The sequence below is a fragment of the Atractosteus spatula genome, chromosome 1, assembly GCF_055471065.1.
Source record: "Atractosteus spatula isolate fAtrSpa1 chromosome 1, fAtrSpa1.hap1, whole genome shotgun sequence".
In the NCBI taxonomy this organism is placed as follows: Eukaryota; Metazoa; Chordata; class Actinopteri; order Semionotiformes; family Lepisosteidae; genus Atractosteus; species Atractosteus spatula.
This window is the reverse complement of record NC_142706.1, coordinates 71,361,986-71,374,880: the sequence shown is the minus strand read 5'-3', so window position 1 is coordinate 71,374,880 and position 12,895 is coordinate 71,361,986. Positions and strand designations below refer to the sequence as shown.

Genomic DNA, 12,895 nt, shown 5'->3' with positions numbered 1-12,895 from the left:
ACATTGGGGCATTAGGGCCTACACACACCACAGGGGGAGCTCCCCCACTGGTCCCACTAACACCTCTTCCAGCAGCAACCTTGGCTTTCTCAGGAGGTCTCGCATCCAGGTACTGGCCAGCCTCACACCTGCATCAGTTGGTTGTCAGTTGTGATTTGCAGGGTGATATAGCTGCTGGATTACTTTAGTATCGATTCTATGAGATTGTCCTGAAGCAAAGTGGCTTTTTTAACTGTTCTGGAATACTGTGTGTCTGTTTCTCATTGCTTCTTCTTTATTATATAAGGGCAGGCCCAAGGGTCTGCTTGCACAAAACCTCACGATAGCCAGTGTAGTGGAGTTCGTGAGGCTTTATTGCATATGTGTTGTATTCCAGGATACAACAAATGAAAAATAATAACAAAAGTCCTTACTGTTTTTAACAAACACAAGCGTAATTACACCCATATGACAATGTGCTGGAACACCCTTCACCACTAATTCACCACTAATCTACTAATTAGAGAATTAACACCTGCTGTTTGGCTGTTCAGAACAGTGAGAGTTTCTAGCGGCCTCTAGTGGCAGATTAGTGTCCACGCAGCCCTTTTTAAGACGGCGTGCCACAGTTGAGTGTAAATACTCTTGGCGTCCTTGAGTATTGTTATAGTTAATTTTTTTATATTCATATAGCATATTTATATACCATACTATTATATATTTATATATATTTATATTTTATATAGTGATAGGGTTTGGAAAGAATATGTAAGGACGGGGTTGACTGAAAAAAAAACTCTTCTATCACTATCACAATTTTTTTAGCCATTCCTGAGGAGTTAAAATAAAGTCCACAGCACACCCGAAAAGGAAAATGCTGATAGAGCCCTGAAGACTTTTTAGTCTTCTTATTGAAGACTTTTAGATTATGCATCTGAAAATCCAAGTACTACTAAGTAGTGCTCCATGCCAAAGTTTCTTTTAAAAATGTTGACAAAATGAGTCAAACAAGCAGTGTTTATTAGTGTGCAAATTCTGGGATGACCAATGTATTGGCATCCAGCTTCTGAGTTTGCTGTGTGAACGTTTTAATGCTGTAATATGCAAAATATGTTTATGTTCCCTTTTAGTGTTTATGTACTATAAATGCATTAATTGTATTGCAATTAAACAGGTCTTCAGACATTTTGAAATATTAAACTTGTGTATTTTGTGATGTAAAATTTAAAGGTTTTCTGCAGACACAGTAAAGGTAAAATTACTGCAAAGCAAAAAAAGGTCACCTCATTACTTCTCTCTAATTATCAAAATAACGCCGTAAAATTGTGGAGTGCTGTAAAATACAAGCTTTTACTTTAGATTAAGCCACAATTTTTGTTCAGCCTGTGTACTTTTCACACACTAATATATATTAATTTTTCACAACACAATAAATAAGAGATAAGTGGGATAGTTTGCAAAAATAAACATCTGTTGAAAATGTTGTTGATTTTCCCCCAAAACATCCAAGCTTAAAATATATCTGTCACATCCCTGTATATGATCTACTCTACGTGATTTTGAAAACGGGAGAACAATAAGGTTCTAAGCACTGACGAGATTTTTCCATTCGGAAACTAATAAAAAAATGTGTAATTTGGCAGAGAAGCATTACAATTCGGCATTTGAGGTCAGTGCTTATTTTTACAGTAATCTTATGTGAGTTAAGAGATTTTCTTCCCACTGTGTGGAGATTCCATCCAGAAGTAAGTTTTTAGGGCTCTTTACCGTTCTCAAGCCTTTCATTTCGCCTCAAGCTCTATCTTAAAGCACAGTGTGGTTTCTTTTTACAGAGACGATAATGTAATTGAGCAGGTCAATTCAGGCTTATTTTGAAAAGAACTTTTAACATTTATAGTTCGAAAGCCTCGGTGTAAAGTTAGACATTTCCTAAATTGATATAATTAATCTTAAAGTTAAAAATAGTAATATATTTCTATGTTGAGCAGATACGGTAGAATGTACTTTTTCTGCTGGTGGCTTTTTGGAGAACATTAAGAGTTCATTTGAGATGGACTGGCGCCCTCTCCAGGTTGTATCCTGTCTTGCGCCCGTTGCTTGCCAGGTTGAGCTCTTCCCCAGGACCCTGAAGTGGATAGAGATTTGAAAATGGGTGAAAGGAAGAGTTCATTAGCATACTAGAGGTAGATATTTTCTGAGTCGCTGAATTTGGTTATTTCCAGTTGCAGAGAGACACGATTATGTCTTCTTGCCAGAAAACATCTCAATAATGATAAATGATCCTACCATTCTTCAGGCTACTGTCAATAATCCTGGAAGAAAGAAAGGTTTTAATGGTCACAACTATCTGAGGTTATCAGGGTAATGGTTTATTCCATTTCTTTTTAGATGGATCTGTGGGTCCAGGAGTTTTGTGCTCCTTTCTTCAATGTCATAAATTGTAGATAAAGCAAACAGAAATGGTATTTCTGAACCGATTCAAGTTAGATGTCTTTACATGCTGTTTGTGTGGTTTAGTATTGACAATAGTATAATGGATAGTAATGGGTTTCTCTCTGGAACTCACCTTGTAAGAACATAGGAAGGGTTACTTATGAGAGGAGGCCATTCGCCCCATCTAACCATTCTGGTAGTTAGTAGTTAACTAACTGCTAACTAATTAACCAAAGGATCTCGTCCAACCATGTCTTGAAAGGTGCCAGGGTAACGACTTATACAACATGGCTGTGTATCTTGTTTCCTACGCCCACAACCCTTTGTGTAAAGTGCCTCCTATTCTGGTTTTTAGGTCCGCTGTGTTGACCTTGTCAGTGCCTTTGAGGATTTTGAATGCTTGTGTCAGGTCACTCATAAACCTTCCTGTTCGGGACTAAAAATGCTCTGTTCCTTCAGCCTGTTAAGAAAGGACATTTCCTTAAGCCTTATGGTACCTTACCAGTTGTACTCAAGGAAATGAGAGCTGTTATTTAGAAGCCTTTGAACAAACTCTTAAAGCAGTCCTTCAAAACAGTTTTAGCACCCAGGACATGGAGATGAGCTAATGTAGTACCCAGCCTTAAAAAGGGAAAGATACTGAAGCAAGTCATTATAGATCAATATGTCTTACATCTGTTATGTGTGAGGTTAAAGGAATGATTTTTGATAAGTAAATGAGAGGATCACCAATATGGAAACAATATACTAGGAAGTAAACAACATGATAAAAGGTAGGTCCTGCCTAACTTGTTACAGTTCTTTGAATATGCATATGGATATGCATATAATATCATACAGTATTGCATTTTAAGAAGGTTTTTGGTGACTCAGAGAAATGTGAGTTTGTGGATGCAGAATTGGTAATTAAAATAAATATCAGGATTGTATTTCTCTTATACTATTTCTCTTAAATTGTGTCTCATTCCTTCAAATTCTGATTTCTGGAATTCTCCTTTCAATGATTGTAATTCAGTACAGGAAAATGAAATGAGATAGAAAATTAGGTAAATTGTAATGCAGATGTCGGGGTAAGCTGAGACAGCCGCAAGAAACAGAGCAGACTGTTCAGATTAAATGCTTGTAATGGTTTAACTGTGGTCTGCACGCATGTTCTCATCTGTGTCCAAGTGACCGTGTTTTGTAATCCCTCTTCCCCATTGCAGACAGCGTGACCTGAAAGAAGAGGTCTGTAGGGGCTGAAACAGTTCTCTGTTACAGTTATGACCCTATGAGATATTGCCTGATGGACTGTTTTTAAAACACATTAATACTCACTAAATGTCACAATCCATGAAACAGACTATTTTTCTCACAGAACTTTGTTCAGACTGGCTGCTCCCGGAAAACGTTTTTGTTGAGGATGCTCACCTTTACTTTTTTTTTTAAATGAGAGAGCTGTGTGTAAAATCTGATTTTTTACAGATTATCATCACTACACAGTAGAAATACCTTTCTCCACTTGAATTACAGTCTGAAGTACTGAACAGTAGAAGTAACTTTCTCCACGTGAATTACACAGTCTGAAGTACTGAAATGTCTGTAACACAGGCTCCCAGAAAACCTTGAAGCTTGAGAAAGTTTGTGGATGAGTATTACCCCAGAAAGTCAGATGCTGTATTCTTCCAGCTTTTTGCATACTTAATAGCAACGTGCAGTAGCAGCGGTGTAACTGTCAATTCCGCATTAAAAGTTTAGTGAACCAGCATTTTTGGTTGTTAGCACTGGAAGATGTACAGTAACATAAATATATAAAGTGGATATGGAGAGGTATTCCATTATACTGTATGTACTTTTCTTTCTTTTCCCCCTAACCTTAGGAAACCAAAACATTCCAAAACCTCGGAGAATTCTGCGCTCCTCTTGGGGAAGTAACCCCTACATCTATGGGTCCTACTCCTTCACTCGTGTGGGGTCCAGTGGAGTTGATGTGGAGAAACTAGCCATGCCACTGCCTTACAATGAAAGCACAAAAACACCAGTAAGTGACACTCAGCCCTCTCTCTCGCTCTGTTCCCAGCGGATCAGTTCAGCTTATTACTTCTTACAAAGCCTTTATTTTTTCTGAGTCCCCAGAACTTAGTTGCTCCAGATGAAAGTTATAATAATAATTCCTTACACTTATAAAGCGCTTTACTGGACACTCCTCTCAAAACGCTTCACAAGTAATGGGGGCTCTCCTCCACCACCACCTACTGTATGTGCACTTCAGCTATCAGTGGGGAGGAGAGCAGAGTAATGAAGCCAATTCAAGATGGGGATTATTAGGAGGCCATAATTGGTAAGGGCCAATGGGAAATTAGGCCAGGATGCCGGGATTACACCCCTACTCTTTTCAAGAAACACCCTGGGATTTTTAATGACCACAGATAATCAGGACCTCGGTTTTACATCTCATCCGAAGGACAGCGCCTTTTTACAGTATAGAGTCCCTGTCACTATACTGGGGCATTAGGACCCAAACAGTCCGCAGGGTGAGCGCCCCCTGCTGGGCCCACTAGCACGTTTTTCCAGCAGCAGCCTTAGTTTTTCCTAGGAGGTCTCCCATCCAGGTACTGTCCAGGCTCACACCTGCTGTTCTTCACTGGGTTGCCAGTTGTGAGTTGTGAGTTGCAGGGTGATATGGCTGCTGGAAAAAGTTGGATAAACCGATGTATGTAACCATCCAAGATTTCAGAATGCAAAAGGTGCTGAGAGAGGTTTATTCATCAGCAGACACTTTTAGTGATGTTTAGTGATTGGTAATTAATGCAGCATATTAAAAAAAATAGAGGCAAGTTCCTCCCTCCACATTTATTAGGTTTTTAACAGGTACTTTTTGATATCTGACTGCCTGATCCATTTAAAAAAATCTTTCTGCTGGTGCCTTTCTCTACCAGGTGCTGCTGGTTTTAAGTGAGCACATCCATATCTTCCAGTTCACCCTTTCCTTCTGAAAAGCTTCGGTGTGGCTTATTCTATCTTATTCTAGTGAGGGTACTTTCTAGTACTCTGAAATGTTTCTTTTGAGCATTCTGGAATTCTGTTTTTAAAGTGAAAGGAGCTGCCAAATAAGTATTTAGCTGGCTTTTATAGTAGAGGTTAAAGAACAAGAGATAAGGATGATGAGAAAACAACGAGGTTTGAAAGAATGGATCCAGTTTTTGAATGGATAAAGCAGGAATCCTCCATAGAATCCAAGAATCCTCCATACTTTCTAAACCGCCGTCATTTTTATCTTTTTCAAAAAATGCCCAAGATGACTCTTAAAAATCCATATTTACTCATTAAATCAGAGGACTGTGAGGAGACCTGCTTCAGGTATTCTGAATCTTCAATGGCACTGACAAGGTCCACGCTGCAACGTCTTTAGAATAAACCCTGAAACGAATTAGGGGACACAAGTATAAGTGCATTTAAAACCGAGAACAAGAGGCACCTCTTCTCAAAGCGCTCTGGGAGTATGGAACAAGCTACCCAGTCATGTTGCTAAAGCCAACACTCTGGATTAGTTCCAGAAACAGTCCTTACACGAATGGCAGTCTTCATGTGTCTTCATCAGAATAGGGGTGAAATACAATAACATCATGCCTATGATCTAATTGCTATTTTTTAATCTTGCATTTTGTTTCTTTTTCTTTCTTTCCTAGCCAGCACAGGTGTTGTTTGCGGGAGAGGCCACACACAGGAAGTATTATTCCACTACCCATGGGGCCTTGCTGTCCGGTCAGAGGGAGGCCAACCGCCTTATTGAGATGTACCAGGATTTGTACCATTCAGAAAAAGCAAAGCCCAGCATTTAAAAAGAACCACTAACTAGTGATACGATTATATGTTTCATGCATTTTTATATTTAGTAGGGCATTTAAAACTGAAAAAAAGAAATATTGTTATGGATGTTTGAATATAGAGGCTCCTTAGGAATTATTTTGAGTTGTACTGTAATGCAGAAAAAGGGTGCTCTTATCTCTCTGTTCTTAATTTTTCTGAGACTTTTTTAAAATTTAAAGTAATTCTTTTAACACTTTTCTTTTTTGTAAGTGCCTTCTATATCTAAATTTATGTTATATAATAAACAATGAAAACTAATAAACCATATCATATTAATGATGCAAAACAGTGCTCAAGCTTTTTTTTAAATATAATCTTGAGATTTTCCTTTAAATACCTGAATTCTGTAATTTAGGAAAGGTTTGACATATTTTTTTAGGTACATATTTTATTTTTTAAACATAGCAAATTATGTATACTGTAGCACAGAAATACCCAAAGTTTGACAAATCCAGACCTGGAATCCTTAAGATGTGCTATTTTCAGTCTTTTATTACAGGTACTCAAATTATTACAGTATATCTTTTTTCTGCAGTTTTACGAAGTACACAAAACAACACTGAACAGAAAGTACAATAGCACCACCTGTTGCTAAAATTAACACAAATTCAAACTTCAAAGAACAAAAGTACTGTTACAGTAAATTAAGAGGCTCACATGTAAAACATTTAAACATTCATTTGCAGCATTTGGAGAAACATACTATAATGTAATATCATCTCTGAATGTTGGAATTTATAAAATTGTAATTGTAAATTTGTCACTTTCTAAGCAATTTGAGACTCCTAGGTAAATGTTGATACTGTTGTTATTTTTGAGAAAGGTGAATTTGTGTTGACTAAGACATCAAGGAAGTTATATAATCAACATTATCAACATTTATACAGTTCAAGAAAAAAAGGTCAAATTTGAGAGTAACACCAGATAACTAAGGGATACTATACCTGCATTTCCAACGCCTTTAGCTGTGCATTTAGTGGTGTGGGTCATTTTAAATGGTAATAAACATAAGAAACATGTAGACACTTTGAACATCAATTAAAATACAATTACATTGTGGTTTACAGAAATTAGCTTTTTGTGTGAATGTTTTGAAAAGCGAATATAGAAAAGGATAGAAGGTTTTCACAAAAAGATACATGGAACACTTGATTAATCATTGTCAAATATGTGAAATTACATTCGGCTCACAGATCACAGATTCAAAACTGAATCCCAGGATTTTTTCTGTTCTATTTTAGATCCATCCAGTCTGGAATTGTCAAATGTTGCGAATCATGACTTGTCGCTTTGACACTTGTACCTTGTACACAAGACAATTGAGCATTTGTCTACTCACTCTTCCAACCCACCCATCTGTAGAAGCCATTTGTTCTCTGACATGTACAAACTCCACAGTGCTTTACAGGATGTGCAGTCAGACCCTGGGTTTGAAGTACAAGCACAGATATAACTGCAAGTGTTGAATCTAGTGCAGCCTACACAAACACAAAACCTACGGTGCCCAAAGACTAGTCCGTTCCTGTGGGGTAATTGACCATCATTGGTGGTCATATGTCGTAATAGTCATATGGGAATGTTATCGTCATAATAGTCTTGGTTTTGCACACTGCAAGGCCTGACATGCACACTGATAACAGAAGTGGCACATGTCATGCTGATGTCACTGAAAGCCCACATGTGCTAGGTAAGTTTTTGGCAAATCGATACTAGGGCCATCTTTGAAACTTTTTTTTATACATCTGATGCTGCAATGATGAAGTCTACACTGGTGGTTTGACTATCACATCAGCAAAATGAGAATCTCCATTGTGTTCCATTTTATTATACTTAATTATCCAAATTATAACATAATTATTACATGTTATCCAAATAATAAGCACAGATTAGTAAGGTATTCATGAAGGTAATGCCCAATAAAAAGAAAAATGCTTTCTGTCTGGGAACAGTGAGGGAGGGCAGGCTCTCTTCCTTCCTGGACAGTAACATTGAGCAGATGAATGAACTAAATCCTTTTTTAAAATGGATTCGATCAGAATACAAGTAAGCTTTGGAGATGGAACCAGTGTCGAAAACACTACGTGAGTGTGAGAGAATGCTGACCCCCGAGCCACAGACTGTAACCCTGAGCCATCATGTCACCTACAGTACTTTAGGAGTGTGGGTTCCTGTGATCTCTCACTGCTGGCTTGCGCCAGGCTCCTAAGATGTACTGGCGGTCCCTTTCAGAGAAGCCTGCTCAGTCCCAAATTCCTGTCCATCACAGAGGTGAAAGATCTTCAGGTCCTCTTCTCCCAGGGAACCGCTCATCAGTTCTCTATTCCACTTGAAGAGCCAGAAAAAAACAAATTCCTGCCAAACTCCTCTCCGTCTCTCTTCCTAGCAGAATAGAAACTCTTCACGTTCGTTCTCTGAAGCCCAGGGGACCCTCAACTCTTTCAGCCATGGTCAGTCTTCCCTTTACCGGAAGACATGTTCCCTGGTCTCATCCGAGATCTACTGGTGTGCAGTTTCCAATTACACCCTGCGCTCTTCTGAAACTCTACAGAGAATTCAAATTAAATACAGGAATACACATATACTAAATACCACATTTATTCTGGTTGTATCAATCACTTGTTAAATTCACTCCAGAACGAACACATACTGTACTTGCAAGACTCTTCTACACCACTCTTAAATCCACCTATTTTTGGTGACTGGGATTAGGTGTATGGGCTAGCTGCTGATGTTAAAGCACAGTAGTCAGTCATCAACTCCTATGCTGTCTGTGTTGGAGCGGTGGCTCTGTGGCTAAGGATCTGCGCCTGTTGCTGGAAGGTTGCCGGTTTGTATCCCACAGCTGGCAGAGGAATCCTACTCTGTTGGGCCCCTGAGCGAGGCCCTTAACCCCAACTGCTCCAGGGGCGCTGTGTAAACAGCTGACCCTGCGCTCTGACCCCAAGCTTCTCTTCCTGTCTGTGTCTCATGGAGAACAAACTGGGGTATGTGAAAAGACAAATTCCTAATGCAAGAAATTGTATATGGCCAATAAAGTGATCACCTATCTGCATGGCTTGGCACCTCAGTACCTGTCTGAGTCACTATCTTCCTACTCCCCATCTTGCACTTTTGCTCTTCTAATTCCAGTCTCCGGTCTGTCCCCCAAGCCTGTCTACATACTCTAAATGACAGGGCCTTCTCCTGCTGGGCCTAAAGCTCTGGAATTCTATCCCTAAGGATGTCAAAGAATCACTTTCTCTGAGCACCTTCAAAACAGGACTTTCCTGTATTTCAAACCCTTTTTGTAACTGTGTAATTCTTCTGTCTCCTCTCATTCTGTACTTTTTTTCCTTACTGTAAAGTGCTTTGAGAAACCTTGATTAAATGCACTATAATAAAATAACTTATAAGTTCCTTATTGACTAATAATCCAAGAATTAACTAACTGGCGAGTCTATTTATGTGAGAGAGAGAGGGGGAACTGTGGTGACCTCTAGTGGCACATTCTTGGTCATTACAGTCTCTTGTGCCACATCACAGTCTCTGCAGTGACCCGCCACAGATACACAATGAAGCATATTAGATAACTGGTACACAGCTCAGCTCTATCCTTCAAAGTTGTGGGTTGTGTGTGAATCAGGAATTTCATCAGTGAACTTGTCAGGAGTTAGTGATGTCAAACTGGGCATCATGATCCTACATTTAGCACTAAAGGATGGTAATGGGCATTCTGTCCCACATAAAACATCCATCTGATCTAAATTGCCTAGTCTAAGAACATCAATATTGAGAACTGACAGGCCACCAGTAATGAGGAGATCTAATACAGTATGTGACCCTGGCCATGAACTTAATGAAAGGCTACAAAAATCCAGTAAATTGAGAAATCCAGCTATAAATCCAGCTAGTGGGAAAAAAAACCTTCAGTTATACTGTGATCCCAACAGCGTTCATAAATCTTAAAAGTTAAAGGTTGATTTAGGAGACTGATAAAAAAAACCGTCCCCGCAGTGTATCTGAAACAGCTTTACATTTGTAACTCAGACAAATCACCTTCTCGTCTCTCAAGAATGTCAGTGTTATATGAGTAGCATAAGGATGTGTGTTTAAGAGCTGAAAACAGTCAGTTGTGAAACTGAGAGCTGGAACAAAGTCCGCAGGGGTGTGGCTCTGTGGCTAAGGATCTGTGCCTGTGGTTGGAAAGTTGCTGGTTCAAATCCCATGCCTAGCAGAGGAATCCTACTCTGTTGGGCCCTTGAGCAAGGCCCTTCACCCCAACTACTCCAGTGATGCTGTATAAATGGCTGACCCTGTGCTCTGACCCCAAGCTTCTTTCCCTGTCTGTATGTCTCAAGGAGAGCAAGCTGAGGTATGTGAAAAGACAAATTCCTAATGCAAGAATTTGTATATGGCTAATAAACTGATCTTATCTTCTAAAATCAGAGTACCAAAATGGGTCAGAAGTCATGATTTTAGATGCCACTCAAATGAATGAAAAGCAGGAACGCACAGGTGTTTCATATTAAAACTGAAATGATGAAGAATGGCAATATTCTTAAGTCCCCTGAATAATCACATCTCACATGTTAATGACTGAATGTTCATTGATGTGAAGTACATCTTGATTTTTTGGTGGATTATAATTTCAAAAGTTCCTTTTACAGATGAACATACTAGTGCCAGTTAGGATTATCCTCGTAACTGCAAAGTAAAATGGTAAATAAAAACCACTCCAGATTGTAATTTTTACATTCTTAGATTATGATTGCATTGGCAGCCTAGACCACACAGTAATTAAGAAGTAATTTTTAGCATTTGGGTTTACACATTTAGTTTCAGTTTCTGGGCAATTTGAAAACCTTGTTATGTCTCAATGTGTCCTGGGATTATTAGACCCGAGCAGTATTGATCTTACAATTTGCAGAGCATTACAAGACCATAAGAAAGGTTACAAACCACACGAAGCCCCTATAGCTTGTTTGGTAGTTAATAACTAATTGATTCAAGGATCTGATCCAGCTGTTTCTTGAAACAACATCTTCAGAAATCATGCTTTAAAATCAAAGGTTAGCTTGTTCCTTATACCCACAACCCTTTGGGTAAAGGCATGCCTTCCTTGTGCTCTTGATTTTAAATGTAACAGAAACAACACTGAGTCTGACTCAGTGTATCTGAAACAGCTTTACATCTGTAACTCAGACAAATCACCTTCTCGTCTTTCAAAATTAAAACTCATCCTTTTCCATAGATTAAAGGTGGAAGCTGCAGGAGCATGCAAGCTTTCAGAAGAACAATTTCAGAAGAGTTAATTCTGTGCTGAAAAGTAAAATGAAAGATATTTTTTTTACTTGTCAGTGTGGAATCAACCTTTGCTTATTCCTTTTCTGTAGATCCCCATTGTCCATTGTTCATTCAGAATTATATACATCACAGTGCGGTGGTTCTGTGGCTAAGGATCTGCACCTGTGGCTGGAAGGTTTCTGGGTCATATCCCGTGGCCGGCAGAGGAATCCTACTCCGTCGGGCCCCTGAGCAAGGCCCTTAACCCCAACTGCTCCAGGGACACTGTACAATGGCTGACCCTGCGCTCTGACCCCAAGCTTCTCTCCCTGGCTCTGTGTCTCATGGAGAGCAAGTTGGGGTACTGTATGTGCAAAAAGACAAATTCCTAATACAAGAATTGTATGTGGCCAATAAAGTGATCTTGTCTCTTAAGAGTGCTCTATTTATATTTGTACAAGAAGGTTTTGTGTGTGTGTGTGTGGGGGGGGGGATAAGGAGAAAAAAAAATGCTGATTTAAATTTGAAGCAGCCGAGGGCTGAGAGGGGTCATAGAGACCTCATTAACTGTGGAAGTCCACTAATATGCTGTGCTGGTGAGCACAACTTCTTAGAATTGTCTACAGTATGTATACGTGAGGATCCCTGCTATGACAACACTCAACCTCCCACCTTTCCAATTCCTACATTTTCTAGTTGCAAAATCAAATGTAATGTGGTGTGACCTTTACTTGATTGGCTCCCTGAAGTCTTCAGGCACGTATCATCAGAAATTAGTTTGAATGAGAAGCAGGAATTAAAATGAAGCGTCATTAACATAAACTACTGTTAGTTTCTGCTGAAAGAATCTGGCTTACACTGCTGTCCACAATCTCAGCTAATGGGCCAAGAACCGTGAAGTGTTACTTCTCCCTGTTCGTAATTGGTTAAGCTTTAAGTCTTAATGTCAATAATTTAAAAAGATCTCTCTGTGCATTCACTTCATTATTTTTCCAACAAGACCCTAGTTACCAAGGAAGCTGGAGAAGATAACACCAATTAGGGTGATTAATTAAAGTGAGTCTGACTCAGTCTCAGGGGATGCTGACTTTGCTGGGAATTAAGGTACATTAAGCATTACCTCTGCTCTCCCATATATATTTTGTGAGATTATTATCTGGTCAAGGATAATGAGAACTCATGGCGTTAATTGGGTACATGACCTCTATGAGACTAGCAAACAGTAGGTTAATAAAGAATATTCCATGAGAAGTCAGAAGATGAGGTGGCCTTAAACACAATGTAAAAACATAATAAATGCTATAAAGAAAAAGGCTTTATTTTTTTTCCAAAAGCTGAAATAGAAGGACGGACCATTGGTGGCAATCTAGAT

General features: G+C 39.1%; 1 protein-coding gene across 2 annotated transcripts in view; it reads left to right on the top strand.

Annotated features, from left to right (window-relative positions):
• smox (spermine oxidase) overlaps positions 1-6,547 on the top strand; it is a 30,561-nt gene extending 24,014 nt beyond the window's left edge. For both annotated transcript variants that reach the window (XM_088918043.1, XM_088918044.1), the window contains exons 6-7: positions 4,272-4,432; positions 6,081-6,547. In XM_088918043.1, the coding sequence (XP_088774169.1) occupies positions 4,272-4,432; positions 6,081-6,233 (314 nt within the window). In that variant the 3' untranslated portion in view covers positions 6,234-6,547. The remainder of the gene's footprint in view (positions 1-4,271; positions 4,433-6,080) is intronic.
• The last annotated feature ends 6,348 nt before the right edge of the window (positions 6,548-12,895 follow it).